The sequence below is a fragment of the Myotis daubentonii genome, chromosome 1 (assembly GCF_963259705.1).
Source record: "Myotis daubentonii chromosome 1, mMyoDau2.1, whole genome shotgun sequence".
NCBI classification, from domain to species: Eukaryota; Metazoa; Chordata; class Mammalia; order Chiroptera; family Vespertilionidae; genus Myotis; species Myotis daubentonii.
This window is the reverse complement of record NC_081840.1, coordinates 1,395,002-1,411,024: the sequence shown is the minus strand read 5'-3', so window position 1 is coordinate 1,411,024 and position 16,023 is coordinate 1,395,002. Positions and strand designations below refer to the sequence as shown.

The following is a 16,023-nucleotide window of genomic DNA, read 5'->3' as shown; positions in this document are numbered from 1 at the left end:
GTTTCCTGCACCCGCTTCCGTGGATACACCGCTGCGTCCCCGGGCTGCTGGGAGCTGGGAGGGCCGCGGGCGCCCTCCGTGGTGCCGCAAGGGGGGTCCTCAGCGCTGGCCACAGGCCGCCTGGCCACCGCCAAGGGCAGTGAACGGCCTGCAGGCCGGAGGCTGCCTGTCGGCTGACAGCACCCAGAAGGGAGGGGGTTTGCCCTGGTGCCGAGGACCCGGGAGGGGCAGGGGTGGGCACCCGAGACCCCCATGTCCCTTTCAGTGGCTGTGCAGGGACAGGGGGCAGGGGCAGCTGCAGGGGGGAGCTGTGTCTGTCGCAGCCAGGCCTTGCCCTCCCCATTCTGAGGGTGGTTCTGGGGACATCCCCCAAACACACACACACACACACACACACACACACACACACACATACACACACACACACACACATACACACACACACACACACACATACACACACACACACACACCAGTTGCAGAAAAAAACCACTCGGCTGCCTGTGTGTGAACTTGCACCACAAGTGGTCCAGCACCTGGATCCACACACACCACCCTGACCTCCTGTGGCGACATCACATCAGGGGCCAGGATCTACACCCTAACTCTCATCCTAACCCAGGTCCCACCCTAACCCTAATTCTAACCCTAACCCTAACATAGGTCCAAGCCTAACCTTATCCCTAACCCTAACCCTAACACAGGTCCAACCCTAACCCTAACACAGGTCCAACTCTAACCGTATCCCTAACCCTAACCCAAACCCAGATCTAACCCTAATGTAAACCCTAACACAGGTCCAACCCTAACACCCCTAACTCCAGCCCTCCTGGCAGGGCTCCCTTCCCCAGCTGCTTGCTTCGGGCTGGGAGGACTGCAGTCTGCTCCCTGGGAGGGCAGGGCCATGGGACTGGCCCAGTGGGAGCTGACAGGGTGTGAACCCCCTGGGGCAGAACTCTGCAGCCAGAGCTCCTACAACTTCTGCAATTCCTTCCCCACTGTGGCCACGGAGCCCCCCCCAGAGGGAGCCCCCCAGTGCGTAGGGCCTCGGTGCTAAGTGACACGCCTAGAGGCGTTGGCCTCGCTGGGGGACGAGATGGGAGCTCTAGCCATCTCTAGGCTGGGTGCTGGCTGGCTTGGCGCTGCCTCTGGCAGGTCCTGTCACTGCCCTGTCACCGAGCTCCCGGGGGCTCTGCAGGGCACACCCCCCAACCCACCAGGCGCACCCTGCCCTGAGGGAAACAGACCCTCTTGGGCCAGAGTCGATGTGGTCACCACCCCAGCCTGTCCCGCAGCATCGAGGGGCCAGCGCCTGCGGGTGGACAGGATTCTCTGCTGTTCTGGGCCGGGAGCCACCTGCCTGGCACCGCTTCCCCCAAGAGGTCCCTTCCAGCCAGTCCTGCCCCACGGCACGGGAATGGCAGAGGGCACTTTCCCAGCACCGGCACTGCCGGGGGCACCCGGACACTCAGACAAACGGTGGGAACTTTACAACTGCTGTCTTCTGCTTTATTGACAGGTAAATTGTTCAAAATGTTCTCACGGTGATTCAATAATTACAAAGACTCCGACTTACATTAAAAAAGTAAAAACCAGAACCCCCAGCAGGTGCCAGCCCCAGCAGAGGCCCAGGGGTGGGTGGCGGGCAGCTGCTGGGTTGGTGCCCACGGGCCCGTTGGTGCCCACGGGCCCGCTGGAGCCGCGCACTGTGCCGCCTCAGGAAGTGCTCGCCGTCAACAGCATCCCAGGAGCTGCCGGGCAGCGGGGAGCAGCGTCCTGGCTGAGACGCGCTGTGCACTGGCCAGGGACTCGGCCTCTCCCGGGACGGCCACAGACCTGGCTACGCACGCGACACGGGGAGGTGAGCGTGAAAAAAGGCCGGGGAGGACGATGTGCAGAGGGCGTCTAAGGGCCCCACAGGTGCTAACCCGGCTCCATGGGGAGTCCGGGCCGGTGGGCGGGGCCTGGCTGCACCAGGACACCTGCTCCATGGAGGCGGGAGCTGGGAAGCGAGTGGGAAACAGCACAGCCGACTTCACAGTAGTAGGTACTGGTGACTTGTGGTTGTGACCAGGAAGGGACTCACACACAGGGCACCAGGCCGGGCGGCGTCCCTCATAGGCCTGTGTCCATGGTCCAAGGTCAGCAGCAAGACTTCTGCAGCAGACGATGCAACAGCTAGTGAACGGAAGGCCGGGCCAGCCTCCGTGCTCCTGTCCTCAGGACTAGACGCTGGATGACATGGCTTCCTACCTTCTCCAGCTCCAGGACGGTGCTGGGGAGGAGCAGGCGGTCCGGCAGAGTTGCCTGCCTCCCAAGCAGAGCGCCAGGGCTGCGGGGTCTGAGCGGCAGCCTTGCGGGCCCGGCACCTTCCCACCCGTCTGGTGGGGACGAAGGGTCAGGTGCACGGCCCTGAGCAGCGTGGCATGAACGGTCACGTTACAATAGTTTTCTGCGTCTCATCTACAAGTCATTCTGCATCTCCGTGGACAACACTAGGGGTCAGCTCAGTCTTGGCACTGGCATCGGAGCCATGCGGCTCCTGGGCCCGTGGTGACGAGGTGGTGGCCGGCGGCTTCAGGCGTCGTAGGCCGGCGGCTCCAGGCCTTCAAGGGGGAGCTGGCTCCTGTGGGGGGAGGTGGGGCTTGGCGGGCCGCTGGGGTTGGAGCTGTTGGAAGGAGTTGAGTGTTTGGTGGAATCGGAATCCGGCTGTTAACACAAAGGGACAACGTGAGAAGCATCGCCCAGGGCCTGCGCAGTGGGAGCCCAGCCCGACTGGGTGTCTGTGGGGGCACCTGCTCTCTCCTTTCCTGTGATGAGCACACACTGATGAGATCAGGAACCAAGCCGGGCCCCACAATGACAGTAATTAAGGCGGCAAAGGGGGTGCCCCGCACAGTGAGACCCGGACGCCGTGGTCGCCAGTCCCAGACACGACACTCCCGTGCTGCATGCTCCAGGAAGAGGGGAGGGGCCTTTCCCCACAGGGCGAAGGGTGACCATGAACCCCACAGCCAGCCCCGCGCCGGAGGTGAACAGGCTGCCCGCTTCCCCGGCCACTGCAACGCACGCAGGCGCCAGCCAGCGCACCGAGGCGAGAGAAAAGGCGCCAAGTGGGAAAGGAAGAGGCCACGCTGCCTGCTCCCAGGTGGCATGAGTCTGCGCACAGAAAACACGACCGCACGCCAAGAGCACCCGTGTTCCTACGCCAACGCGACAGCCTGAAACGGGAATTCGGGAAACAATCCATTGACAACAGCGTCCGACAGAACAAACCGCTCGGAGTCACTTCACCAAGGAGGCCAGAGGGCTGGTCCCGGAAACCAGGAGATGCGGCTGCGAGACAGAGGTCGGTGACGAGAGGGCCTCCCGTGGCCGCGGCCGGAGACCACATGTTGTTGACACAGCAACTCCCTCGAGTGACCTACAGATTCAGCTCAATCCGACTGAGATTCCACTGTCCCGCCCACCCCCCGAAATGGAAAAGCCAATCCTCAAGTTCCTATGCAACTGTGAGGGCCCAGAATAGTCAAAACCATATTGAGTGAGAAAAGCTGGACAACGCCCACTCCCCAAACTTATTATTTCAAAAGCAACTCATCAAAACGGGGGGCGCTGACATCAAGACAGGAGGAGCCCCGAGAGCCCAAGAGACACACACCTGCAGCCAGTGTCAGTGCCGAAGGCACCCCCACCACTCAATCGGGAAGAACAGCCGCTTCTACACACAGTGCGGGGCCCCCACAGGAAGGACCTGACCTCTGCCTCACGCGCCTGCAAGCGAACGCCAGGGGACCCAGGCGCTGAGCACAGGCCGACCCACAAAACCGTAGGAGGAAACGGTAAGTGCTCATGACTGCGGACGTGGCAACGGGTCTAAGTTCTGACATCGAAAGCATAAGCACAAAGACTGGACTCCATCAGAACTGGAAACGGTGCATGAACGAGAGGACGTGACCAGGAGGGTGAGGACCACCCACAGGACGGGAGGAAACATGCGCGAGCCGCACAGCGACGGGGCCTGGTATCCAGAGAGGAAGAACTCTCACAAACCAACAAAAAGACAAACAGCCCATGAGAGACGCAGAAAGGACCTGAAGACGTTGCTCCAGAAGCAAACAAACGGCCCAGCAGCCAGTCACCACTCGGGAAGCGCACACCCAGGCTCGGGGGGCTCCGCGTTACACCTGCTGGGGCGCCTTGGTAAGAAGCAGAGAACTTCCCCACGTGCCCTGCGGGGGGGCGGGGAACAGGGGCGGCTGCTATGGCAAACCGCCATCATGTGACCCGGCCATTCCACTCCCAGGGCCACACCCCAAAGTGAAGCCAGCACTCAAACAAGTCGTGCACACACGTTCACAGCAGCTGAGGGAAGCATCCCACAGCAGCCATCCGTGGCCAAGGACTCCTAAATGTGTGCTCATCCTGGGGGATGTTCGCACTAAAAAGGAGCAGGCCGCAGCCGCTCAGGCCGCAGCATGAAGACCGGACGGTGATGCTGAGGGAAGCAGGCATGGCTGCCCCACCGTGTGATCCCGACACGAAATGCCCAGAACAGGCCCCCGCGACAGGCGGTGGCCACGGGCCGGGCAGGGCGGGCGGCGGGAGAGGCTGCCTTGTCGGGTGACGGAAATGCTCTGACCAGTCACTGTGAACCCACTGAACAGCCACCGGACCACTCCCCAAGCCATTCCTTTCTGCGAATTTCACTTCAATTTAAAAGAACAAACCAGGTCAGAGCAGGACAAACAGGGACCGTGTGCCACTGAGGACACCACTGTCTGTGAAGCCTCCAGCCCGGGCCCAACGTGGATCAAGACAAACCCACCAGGAGCCCCTAGAGAACACGGGTCAGCCACGCGAAGGGCGGCCGGGGCTGTCCCAGGCAGGAGACGCAGGCGGCCCTGCACCAGAGGAGGGTGTGGGGAGGACGTGGGACACAGGACTCAGGGCCAGCTCGCCATCGATCCACTCAGGTAAAGGCCTCGATGTGTGCAACCTGCCCCTCCAGTTCAGCACATGCGTCCCTGAACTCTGACCTCGCGGCCATCAGGGGGACGGAGAGGCCGAGGCAAGGCTCTCCAAGACCAGGGGCTGCCTGAGTTAGGGACAGAACCGTCTGTGCCAGCCAAGCCGTGAGAGTCCAGAGGGAAGAGCGGGCTGGGCCTCTCCCAGGAAGGCGGCCAGGGCTCGGCCACCGGTGCCGGCCCCACCCCAGCGGCCCCTCCGGCCCGTGGTCTCGGCAGCATCTCCACTGGCTGGGCTGCCGGCTGGGGCAGGGGCTGCTCTTCCTTCTGTGGGCAGTGATGCAGCTGCCCCCGCCCCTCCCCTGAAACTACCCCTGGGCCACGTGGCTGCTCAAGGGAGACGAAGCCTGTTCACCAAGAACGGCAGCGCGGGGCTTGGGTTCTGCTCCGCGTGGGCCGCGTCCACGCCAGCAGCCTTACCTCCTTGTCAAAGTCCTGGTCGGGATCGGACATGCTCCGCAGAGGCGCTGCCAAGCCGGGCTCGGACGCACCTGGGGCACAAGGAGGCGTCACTCGGGGAAAGGAGCCGCAGCCCCAGGCCCCGCCCCGGGCGCCCCGGTACCTGACGACGGCCACGAGATGTAGGGCTTGTTCCTGGGCGGAGGCTGCCGGGCCAGGCTGGTGGGAGTGGGGCCGGGCCGCTCCTCCTGGGCCGGGGGCACCGCGCTCTGAGCAGAGAAAACAGCAGGTGAGCACGGGGCACTGGCTGAGCAGCGGGTGGGCCGACCGGGAAGCCTGCAGGGTGACCAGGGCCGGGCTGGGCCCTCCATGAGGAAAACGGCCGGGAAAGCTCTGCAGTGACGCCAGCTAAGCTCTGAGCTAAGAGTGAGCAACTGTGATTTTAGACCACGCTGAATCCTACAGAAAACCCATCGTTTTTAGAGTGAAGAGAAAAAAATGTTACCTGCTCACAGTGAGGTGTTATTTAGAAACCGTTTTTGACAGCCAGTTCGGCCATGAAACATTAACAGTCACGGAGCAAATTACGTGGCCCCGGCCAGGGCTGCAGCGAAGGGCGCTGGCTCACCGCCCGAGGCCGGGCCAGGAGCTCCGGGTCTGCTCAGAGCAGAGTGGAGAAAGGCCGGCAGGGTGGGGGGCCCCCTGCAGCAGGAGGGGACGGGAGCATGCCCCCGGGACTCACCAGAGGCAGGTCCATGAGCACCTGCATCCCGTCGCCCGGGCCCATGTGGGCCACGTGGTTGAAGTTGGTCGGGTTGGAGATCATCCTGGATCTCAGTTCTGGGTCTCTAAGCATCTCCCTGGGGAAGAAGGCATTTTGGGATTCACGACCGTGAGCAGTCCTCGGGCTCTGCCCTGGCCGCCCACGGCATGGCCGCCCACGGCACGGCCGCCCACGGCACGGCCGCCCACGGCACGGCCGGGCCCCGCCCTCACCGCCGCTGCTGCAGCCGCTCCTCCTCCGGCACCTTGAAGACGAACCGCCTCTTGCTCCGGGTCCGCAGCATCTGCTTCCGGCTGTTGTCCGAGGTGTCGGGCACATTGAGCACGGTTCCTGCAGGAGGGAGGGTGACCGCGGTCACGGCAGCCCCCAGGCCGGGCAGGTCAGAGGGCAGGACAGGGACGGCGGTCAGCAGACGGAGGCTCACTCACCCGAGAACTTGCTCTTGAAGTAGATCAGGCGGGGAGGCTCACAGTTGAGCAGGTTGAGGGTGCCCTCCGTGTTCAGCGGTCTGATCTGTTGGAACGAGAGGGTCGGCAGCCGCACGCACAGCAGGGGGACGCCGCCCACGCCCTCCCCTCCGCCCGGGCCTCACCCTCCGCAGGCCGATGGTCTGCACCCACTCCATGGTGCACACGTCGAAGACGTCCACCCCGTACTCGCTGTACACGGTGACGTGCGAGGGGCTGCAACCTGGCGCAGACAGAGCAGAGCACGGTGAGGGGCGGTGCGGCCCGGGCCTGGCGCCTTCCGCCTGAGGGCAGCGGCCAGGCCCATCCCCCGCCTCCAAAAGGTGCCGAGGGCCAGGCGGCCTGGGCCCAGGTGAGGGGCCGGCCACAGACCCTGACCACGCCCACTCTAGGGCCTTCCCAGATTCAGACCAGCACGACCAGAGGTTCGTGCATCACCGCTGCTCCTGACTGAGGAGCAGGCAAAAGCCGCAGCACAAACGGTTTCTGAGTCAGCTTTCTTACACGGCTCCTGCAGAGCTGACACTCGAGGCTCCACACCCCGAAATTCAGGGAGGGCCGAATGGCCTGCCCTGTGAAGCAAACTCCTGTAGGAGATGCCAAGGAGCCGGGGTTCTGGGTGAATATCCAGACATACAAGAACCACTGCTTAGCTCTGGGGGACGAGCCTGCCGGCCACACCCAGTGAGCACCGGGTCTGTGCAGAGCAAGTCCTCGGGAGGCGGGCATCCCTCCTGGCGTCTGCTCCGACACCGAACTACTTTCCGGCAACGGCTCTTGCCCTGCTCAGAGTGACGCCGACTGTCAGGTGGCAGCTGAAAAGCCCCCTGTTGTTCCAAAGACACAAGCCAAGGCCTGCGGGCCCATCTGAAGTGTCAGGGTTTCCAGACAGCGGGGCGCCTGTCTGCTCCTCGCGCCCACTTGTGCGCTGAACGCTGCCCCGGCACCGTGAGCGGCCGCACCGCAGAGGCAGCCACAGGGCCCAGCTCCGGCTCCCGGCTCCCCGCTAAGCTTCAGGGGGCAGGTCACTAACAGCAGGTGAGTCTAAGATGCTGCTGCTGTCTTCCTAGTGGACGGCACGACCAGCCTCCCTTCCAACCCAAGGGGGTGAAACAGGGTCGGACAGCAGGCAGGAGGCAGGACTGGGGACCATCCACAAACGACCCGACCTCGAGGCCCGCGCACAGCGGGCAGCCTCTCCCGTGACCACGTGGGGCTCCCTGCAGGGGCCCGGAGGTCTGTGGGGGACGAGGCGCTGCACGGAGGTGTCCGTCTCCACGGGAAAGGCACCGCTGTGGAATCTGACCACGGTCGCGTGCTCCCAATCACCTGCCCCATGGCCAGCCCGCCCAGATGGGACTGACGCCTCTGCACGGGACAGGGCGCTGAGCGCACGGGGCGCCCAGCAGGGCGTGGCCAGGACTAGCGCACTAGCCCCGAGACTGGCTGAGCACCTGCGCTATGCACAAGGGCGGAAACGAGACCACAGGTGGAGGCAGGACCGAATGCCAGGCCCAGCATGGCCACCTGGAGCTTGGGCTTGGGGTCGCTTTTCCTTTCCTAGCAGAACAGCCCCGCTGAGCAGGGCCCCTGTAGTTCTGAGGCTGTTCCTACGTGGCGGCTTCCGTGGACACGGGGACGGCAGGGAAGGGGCGGGCGTGGTAGCAGGAGGCTCTGGCTGCTGCACTGCCCCAGCCCCGGCCGAGGGCCAAGGAGTCAGACACACACGTGAGCCCCAGGAGCCAACAGAGGCAGCGCACCCCACAGCTGGGGCTCCTGGTCCAACACCCCCGGGTTCTCTGCCAGCAACAAGGCAGACAAAGGCTGTACTTGTAGGTAATTGAGGAAAAACACGGCACCCGCCCCCCACCCGTAACCCCACTTCTGTTGCCCGTGACTGGTCCCATCACCCCTGGTTCCCACCTGCCCGCCAGTAGTGGGCGCTAGGGTTAGGGCCCTTGACAAGTTCAGATGGCGGGCTGTGCGTGAAGAGACCCACCGAGCCCCCCCCACACAGGAAGCCACCTCAATCCCTGGACCAACTCGGCTCTTTCCAGGACAGCTCCGGCCTCTCAGGAAACCGCCTCCCAGAGGCCTCCACGGACAGGACAGTGCGTTTCTCCTGGCCGCGCCGAGCCCTGCAGCTGGGTGCTGCTACTGCGAGTTCATAAATGACAGCCGCCCGCCCTCCTGGCGCTCCCTAGCTCCCTGGCCGGGGAACCGGAGACGAACTGAAGCAAAACTGAACATGCCGACGGGCGTGAAGAGCAGCGACAGGGATAGGGCAACAGAAAACATATACATACTACAGGCAACAGGCACCGCAGGCCACATGAGCTCCTGCGTGCGCGACCTCCGGCCTTGTGGGTCCACGTACAGTCCCATGTGGCTGAAGCAAAGCAGGTACTCCTCGCTTTTGAGCTCCACAGCACAAAGGGCGTCAAAAGACTGCTGTGAGAGGAACGCAAGCGAGGGGTCATGGGGATTTACCAGCGGCAGGGCCTGCCCATCTCCCTGGAGGCTCAACAGAGAGAACCCCGAAGGGTAGCCAACACAGAGCTTGTCCTTGAGCACGGCCATGCACTGCACGCTGCCAGGGGCCGCGAGCTCCGTGACCTTCCTGTGGAAAGGCCGGGTCCGCTGGACCTCATAGCACAGGACCAGCCGCTTCACCGCCACCAGCAGGCAGGTGGCCGCGCTCTTCTTCAGCGTCGCCGTGGCGAGGAGCTGGCAGCCCTTCGTTTCCGGAAGCTTGACGTCCACGTTGCTTTCTGTGCCGTCGAAGGCAGACCACGGGCAGAGGTGGACGTGGTGGTTCCGGCCGCAGAGGAGCGCGGCGACCTTCTCCTTGGGGGCCAGCTCGATCTGGTAGACTTTCTTGTAGTCAGCGACGCGGACGATCACTGCAGGGAGGGCGGGCGTGAGGCCGAGGCAGGGGGACCGCAGGGCCCACCCCTGCTCCCCGTGCTGCTCAGCACCCTCCACCCCTTCCCAGGCACCCAGGGCCCCATGTGCCCAACGTCACTGCTGTCGCAAGTAAGTGGTCTTGGCTGCGGCCTTCCCTCTCGTTACAAAGCTTCTGATGGGGGCGACGGACCCGCCCAGTGACGTTGTCTCGGCGCTCACAAGTTCCCACGGCCGACGCTGGGCCAGCACAGCGGACGGGCCGCACTCACCGTCACGGGTCACCTTGATGACGTAGAGCCCTTCTTCTAAGCCGACCACAATCCTGTCGCCATCTGTGAGGCAGAGGAAGAGAACAGAAAGCGCGTCAGCTGTGGGCCCGGCCTGTCCCTCCCTGGACACGGGAGCAACGGACTCCAACTGGAACGACGGTGAGGACAGCACGCGGTGCCTCGGAGGCGCACGCACCCAGCACAGCGGCCGCCAGCACGGCCTTGACGAGCGGCAGCGAGGGGTCGTAGGCCTCCTGCGGGACGTGCACCACCTGGTTGCGCAGGCGGTTCTTCTGCAGGATGGACTGCAGTCCTTCCAGAATCCCCACCCACTTCCTCTTCTCGTTCTCGTTCTCTGTCAGAATGAGCAGTGAGCTGGTCTTAGAAGGTGAACCTAAGAGAGAGGCCGTCACCTTCAGGGCAGAAAAGAAAACAGGAGAGCCGTAAGCCGGCAAGCACGGCACCGACGCCCGACCGCCCGGCCCGGCCGCTGTCCGCCAGAGGGAGGAGCAGGAGGGCCAGGGGTTAAAGCTCGGCTGGCCCTGCTCCGAGGCCCCTCTGTGCTGTCCTCGGGACAGTAAGGGCAGCCCCGCTTCCCTGTCAACTCAGTTGTCCTGCTCTTGCCCAATCTGGGGGGTCATGTCCATTCTAAGGTGCTTTCCTGAACGATCGTATTACACTAAAGAGGACCCTCGGAGCACGTGCACAGGCGACAGGCTCTCACACAGCACAGGGCACCTGCACAGGCCCGTGCGGCTGCAAGGACATGTTACGTGCAGTGACGGCAAGTCTCTGCGTTGTATAAGGGGCTTTCTGAACAGAGATGAGCTCAACCAGAACTCCCGGGGAGGCACCTCTCAGCTCAGCGGAGGGACCCTGCACGCCCCCTGCCAGCGAGTGCGCGGGAGCAGGGCTGCCGGCTGCTGTGTCGCTCCAGCCCCTGACCAGCAGGCCCGGGAGGGGAGGGAGGCCCGCCTGAGAGGGAGCACTGGCACAGAGCACCGCGATGGGGAGGGAGGGAGGCCCGCCTGAGAGCGAGCACCGGCACAGAGCACCGCGATGGGGAGGGAGGCCCGCCTGAGAGCGAGCACCGGCACAGAGCACCGCGATGGGGAGGGAGGCCCGCCTGAGAGCGAGCACCGGCACAGAGAACCGCGATGGGGAGGGGAGGGAGGCCCGCCTGAGAGGGAGCACTGGCACAGAGCACTGCGATGGGGAGGGAGGCCCGCCTGAGAGCGAGCACCGGCACAGAGCACCGCGATGGGGAGGGGAGGGAGGCCCGCCTGAGAGGGAGCACTGGCACAGAGCACTGCGATGGGGAGGGGAGGGAGGCCCGCCTGAGAGCGAGCACTGGCACAGGGCACTGCGATGGGGACGCCCGCCTGAGAGCGAGCACTGGCACAGAGCACCTCGATGGGGAGGGGAGGGAGGCGGCAGCGAGGGCAGAGGCTGGGCGGCACGTGTGTGAGGAGCCTGCAGCAAGGACGGGGAGGGGAGCCGGGGCCTCTCCCATGGGCACTGGCCCCTCCGACGGCAGTGATGCTCTCAGAGGGTTTTAACCACGTGACTTTCTGTGATCAGCGAATCCTCTCTAACAGACAGAAGAGAACCATACCCTGAAGATACACGGAATGTCTCGTCGTGAAGCGTGAATGACGTCAGAGGCCAGGACTGAGCTCACCGAGAACTCTTCATCTCTGCAAGAAACAGGACACTCAGCGCACGCATGGGGCAGGAACACACAGGCCGTGCACACCCTCCTGTGCTCAGATCTGACGAGAAAGGGCCCTTTCGTGAGGACTACGCTTCCTCTGGCAAAGCCGTCCAACCATGCTGGGAGTTTGAGAAGCCCCTCCCTCCACCCCTCCTCCCTGAGCCACACCCCTCCCCCCTCCCTGAGCCACATGGCTCTCTCTAGTCCTGGAGCTGCTTGGGGACAGACAGACCCCACCTCGCTGGTGGGCCCGGATGGGGCTATAATCAGGCCGTCATTAAAGGAGCGAACGTGTGCGACAGCTGTGGCAGCCCTTCAATACCCTCTACACTCCAGGCTCGGTGCCCGCTGGCCTCTTCCTCGCAGGGCCAGGGCGCAGGGAGGGGCAGCAGGTTCCCTGGGGCTTTCCCACGCACAGGTCCCAGTGCTCATCTGCCCCATGTCCTGGGGGCATGGGAGGTGGGCACTGCTGTGGGGGTGACTGACACATGGCTCTCATGGCACCACCTCGGCATCCCTTCCCCCCAGAACCAATGCTGGCGACTGGCTGGAGGCTGGGCCCCAGCCTGGGCAGATGCCAGCATGTCCATGTCTGCATTTGCCGTCCTCCGTGGCACTGGGGCGGGTGACAGGACAGGCCACTCCAGGCCCTGTGCCCAGCACGCCCACCTGCAACTTGTTTAACCTCACAAACACCCTCCAACTCCCGCGCTGGGATGGTGCCCGTCACACAAACGGGAAGCGGAACCAGACGGAACGAAGAGAAGCCGCGAGGAGGGTGCTCGCTGCCCTCTGCCCGGTGCCAGGAAGGCAGGTGGCAGGTACGGAAGGGTCAGAGGTGCCCACGCAGCAAGCATTAGGGCCCCACAGCCCGGCTCCAGGCTGCTGTCGCCAACAAGGGACCCGCCAGGCACCAGGCCCCTCAGGACACGCAGCGCCCTCTGGATGTTTCCTGCTTGTCCTTGGGCATGCGGCTTCTTATGTTAAATGCTCATTGGCCCACTTTCAATGCAAACGTATCTAAAACAGGACGCTCTGGCACGGACTCAGTGCCTGTTTGGGGACAGCACAGTGAGTGAGGGTGTGGAGGCGGAGATGAGGTTAAGGGTCTCAAACACACACTGTCGTCTTGGTGACAAGCACACAGGCGAGGCCCGGAGAGCGAGGCACAGACCTGAGGTCCAGGACCTGGCTGGCGACCACGCCGGGCTGCGTGGACTTCCCCTCGGGCAGGTCGTACAGGAAGAGCTTGCAGTCGCAGACCACGGCGTAGGCCCGCTGCCACCCCTTCTTCACGCCCGTCGGCTTCGGGACCTGCGGGTAAACAGGGACCGTGTTTCACTGGCCAGAGCCCGGTCTGGGCCAGGGAGTCAGGGCGAGCACTGACAAGGTTACGGGGGGACGAGGCGCACAGCTCAGCGACAGGGACGCTCACAGCAGGGAGCACTCGGGAACCACAGCTGGCCGGGCCTCACAGCACGCGGCCCCGGGGCCTGTCTGAGCGCCTGGCAGGAGGCGGGACAGGCCCTGACTCCGTGTGCTTCGTGGATCGGGCCGCCCGGGACGGGCACAGGGTCACCGCAGACACGAGGGCCCAGCGTCCTACCTTCACGTAGCCCTTGTAGGCGGTCCCGATGCCCCGCTGCACGTCCACGCCCAGGGGCCGCTTGGCCTGCTCGGGAGGGAGGGGGCACACCTGGGGAGCGCTGTCTCGGCAGGACACGTGGCAGGCAAACGAGCACACTGGAGCGGTGAGGGGGCAGCGTCAGGACGTGGCCCGGAGGCCCCGGAACCCCACGTGGTGGTTTCTGAACACGCCCGCCACAGCTCGGGGACGGGGCACAGCGGCAGGCGGGGCCGCCAGGACACCTTGACGTGCAAGGACTGTCCCAGAGCCGGCCTGTCCTCCCCCGGCCCCGACAGGAAACCACGTGCCGGTCTGACGGGTGATGGCACATACGGGGGTCCTGGCCACCAATCACAGGGCTGGCCCTGCACTGTGAGCCCGCAGCTCCGACCGGCGTGGGTGCTTGGGCCGCCCAGCCCAGGGTGTCACTGGGCACCTGTGACCTTAGCCAGTTGCGCTGCACGGGTGGTTGCACCCAAACGTGAGTGAGCGCGGGCGTGGCAAGGCCCAGCCCAGGCTTGAGGCGAGGCCGAGGGAAGAGGACTCGCCGGGCCTCCGTTCTGCCGGGCTAGTCCTCAGCGTGGCTGCACGGCACTCTGTGGGCAGCCGCGACCACCAGAGGCCCGGCCCACCCACCGGCACGGCTCCCACGCAGTGAGGACCAGGCGTTCAGCCCTGGCTCACGGAGCATTTACACAACGAGGGGAAGGTGCCCCCTCGCTCTCCCACCGGCTGCGTTCCACCCCCCTGCGCCCAGGGCCGCCGGGATACTCACCCTCGCAGGCGTAGCCCTGGCGGAGGAGCCCCACCATCAGGGAGGTGCAGTGGCTGCACTGAGTGGGGCTGGAGAAGGACTTGATGCTGAACTGGTGGGCTTTGGGCTGTGGGGAGAACACCGACAAGGTGAAGCACACACTTGGAATTCATTAACAGCTTGGCACCATCTGTTTGCTCTTGAGAAACAGAAGGTGTGTGATCTCCCGCTGAGGTGCCGTGGCCCGGGCAGTGCTACCAAAGACCAGTGCGTAGACCAGTGCGCAACACCCACCCGAGGAGCTTGAGCCAAAAGTCCGTCACCATACGCTTCCTTCAGAGACGAATGGCACAAAGCGAGGTTGGCGCAGGGGGAGCGTGGCTGCCCCTCGCCTCCCAGAGGCCCTGGGGGGCCGCCCGGGGCTACGTGTGGGCGGGGCTCCCACCCAGAGCTGCCCTCCCACCTGAGACCAACAGACATACACGGAATGAGCAGCAGCCCCTTCCTAACAGCAAGAGCGGAGACCGCGCCCTCGCTGCGAGGAGGGGCCCAAGAGACGCGGTCGCTGATGGAAGGAGACGCAGGCTGGTTACGAGGCTCACACTGCAAAGCCCGAGCCTTTACTCCTCAGGGGACATACATGGGGACCTTCGTAAGAAGCAGGAGGGATTAAAGAACCCAGGTGCAGTCCACCTGCTCCCTGACTGTGAGAATCAAGTCCAACGGCCAAACCATTCACCATCCTTCACAAGACCAAGCTGAGTTCTAGCTGGCATGGCCATTGTGAATGAAACCCTAGGAGAGGCCATGACTACATCAACAAGAAGCCGCATCTAAGGTGCATAAGGCCAGATGCCAGTGAAGCCCGAAGCGTGGGCTTGTCCCCTGGAGGGCTCTGGTCGTGTGGACCTGGCGGAGCAGTGTGCTCGGCTCTCAGGGCCCAGTGACAAAGGCCAACGACGAAGTGCACACTCGGGAGCCCCTTTCGTGCCGGGGGGAACCTCCCCCACGCACTTCTCCAAGGTTCTCCGTGAAGGCGGGTAAAGGGAAGTCAATCTGGAGAAGGAGCTCCGACACATCACAGAGCAGCTGCACTGGAGAGGGAACTGGTCTGGGAGTGAAGGGGCTGGGAGATCTAACTCAGACACGTTTCCGTGAAATCCGCTCAGGCAGCGCTGGTTAGGGCCACCGGGTCCGACACTCCCTGGATCGCACAGCACTCAGAGCGTCCGCTAACAGGACACGCCCGTCTGTCTGGTTCACACGGCTCTTCTAAACCGAGGAGGCGCCCAGGGGAAAGCCAGGCTTACCTTTGGTCCAGCCAGAGCGAGGGCCTGCGAGGCGGGTGGCGGCCCGGCGGGCGGCCTCTGCGGGGCCCGAGCCATGTCCTGGGAGACAAGCGGGACAGGTGAGCGCCGTGCTAGCTCAGCGCTGCTCTAGCCAGACCCTGCGTGGATCCCTTCCCCCTGGAGCTGATCAATAATGAACAGTTCTGCATTTTTAATTCGCGACATTGTGGAGACACCTGTCAAAGCACGCCTCATCTAGCCGATGCGCCGACGGCAGCTCTGAAATGCAAGATGGGCTCAGAGCTGGCGCTGCGGGCGGAACCGAGCACACTGGCCTCGGCCTCCAGCAGCAGGTGGACGCAGGGCCGAGGGGGCAGACCTGGGGTCACAGTCCGGGGCAGTCTTACCTCCTGCTGCTCTGTGCTTGCAGCCATGGACGTGGACGGGGACACTTCTGGCTTTGGAGCTTGTGTTTCTTGCTCACTAGCTGAGCTGGTCTGTGGGGAAAAGGCAAAGAAATTTTGAGATTGAAAGAACTCACTCTGCAGAATTCAGACTCTACTACGTGTTCTCTATTTAAAAAGTGCATCCCCCCCAAAATAAAAAGTAATAAAAAGTGCCTCCCACTGGGGAGCTGAGGTCCAGCACAGGTCTTGTTCCCGGGGCACGTGTCGTCACCCCTCACCCTTCCCTGCAAGCCGAGGCTGCAGGCTGACCTCCGGCCGGGGCCCCGATGAGACACCGTCACCAGCCAAGGCAGAAGCCACCCTTAAAGGGGAGGCGCCG

General features: G+C 64.0%; 1 protein-coding gene across 3 annotated transcripts in view; it reads right to left on the bottom strand.

Annotated features, from left to right (window-relative positions):
* Positions 1-1,484: 1,484 nt before the first annotated feature.
* The window catches only part of CDC42BPB (CDC42 binding protein kinase beta), an 86,079-nt gene continuing 71,540 nt past the window's right edge, over positions 1,485-16,023 (bottom strand). For all 3 annotated transcript variants that reach the window (XM_059685798.1, XM_059685779.1, XM_059685789.1), the window contains 16 exons: positions 15,645-15,734; positions 15,259-15,336; positions 13,970-14,075; positions 13,174-13,310; positions 12,742-12,881; positions 11,469-11,550; positions 10,050-10,266; positions 9,854-9,916; positions 8,984-9,580; positions 6,803-6,900; positions 6,639-6,723; positions 6,423-6,540; positions 6,169-6,286; positions 5,590-5,695; positions 5,448-5,518; positions 1,485-2,709 (listed from right to left, as the gene is read on the bottom strand). In XM_059685798.1, coding sequence (XP_059541781.1) covers positions 2,578-2,709; positions 5,448-5,518; positions 5,590-5,695; positions 6,169-6,286; positions 6,423-6,540; positions 6,639-6,723; positions 6,803-6,900; positions 8,984-9,580; positions 9,854-9,916; positions 10,050-10,266; positions 11,469-11,550; positions 12,742-12,881; positions 13,174-13,310; positions 13,970-14,075; positions 15,259-15,336; positions 15,645-15,734 — 2,238 coding nt within the window. In that variant the 3' untranslated portion in view covers positions 1,485-2,577. The remainder of the gene's footprint in view (positions 2,710-5,447; positions 5,519-5,589; positions 5,696-6,168; positions 6,287-6,422; positions 6,541-6,638; positions 6,724-6,802; positions 6,901-8,983; positions 9,581-9,853; positions 9,917-10,049; positions 10,267-11,468; positions 11,551-12,741; positions 12,882-13,173; positions 13,311-13,969; positions 14,076-15,258; positions 15,337-15,644; positions 15,735-16,023) is intronic.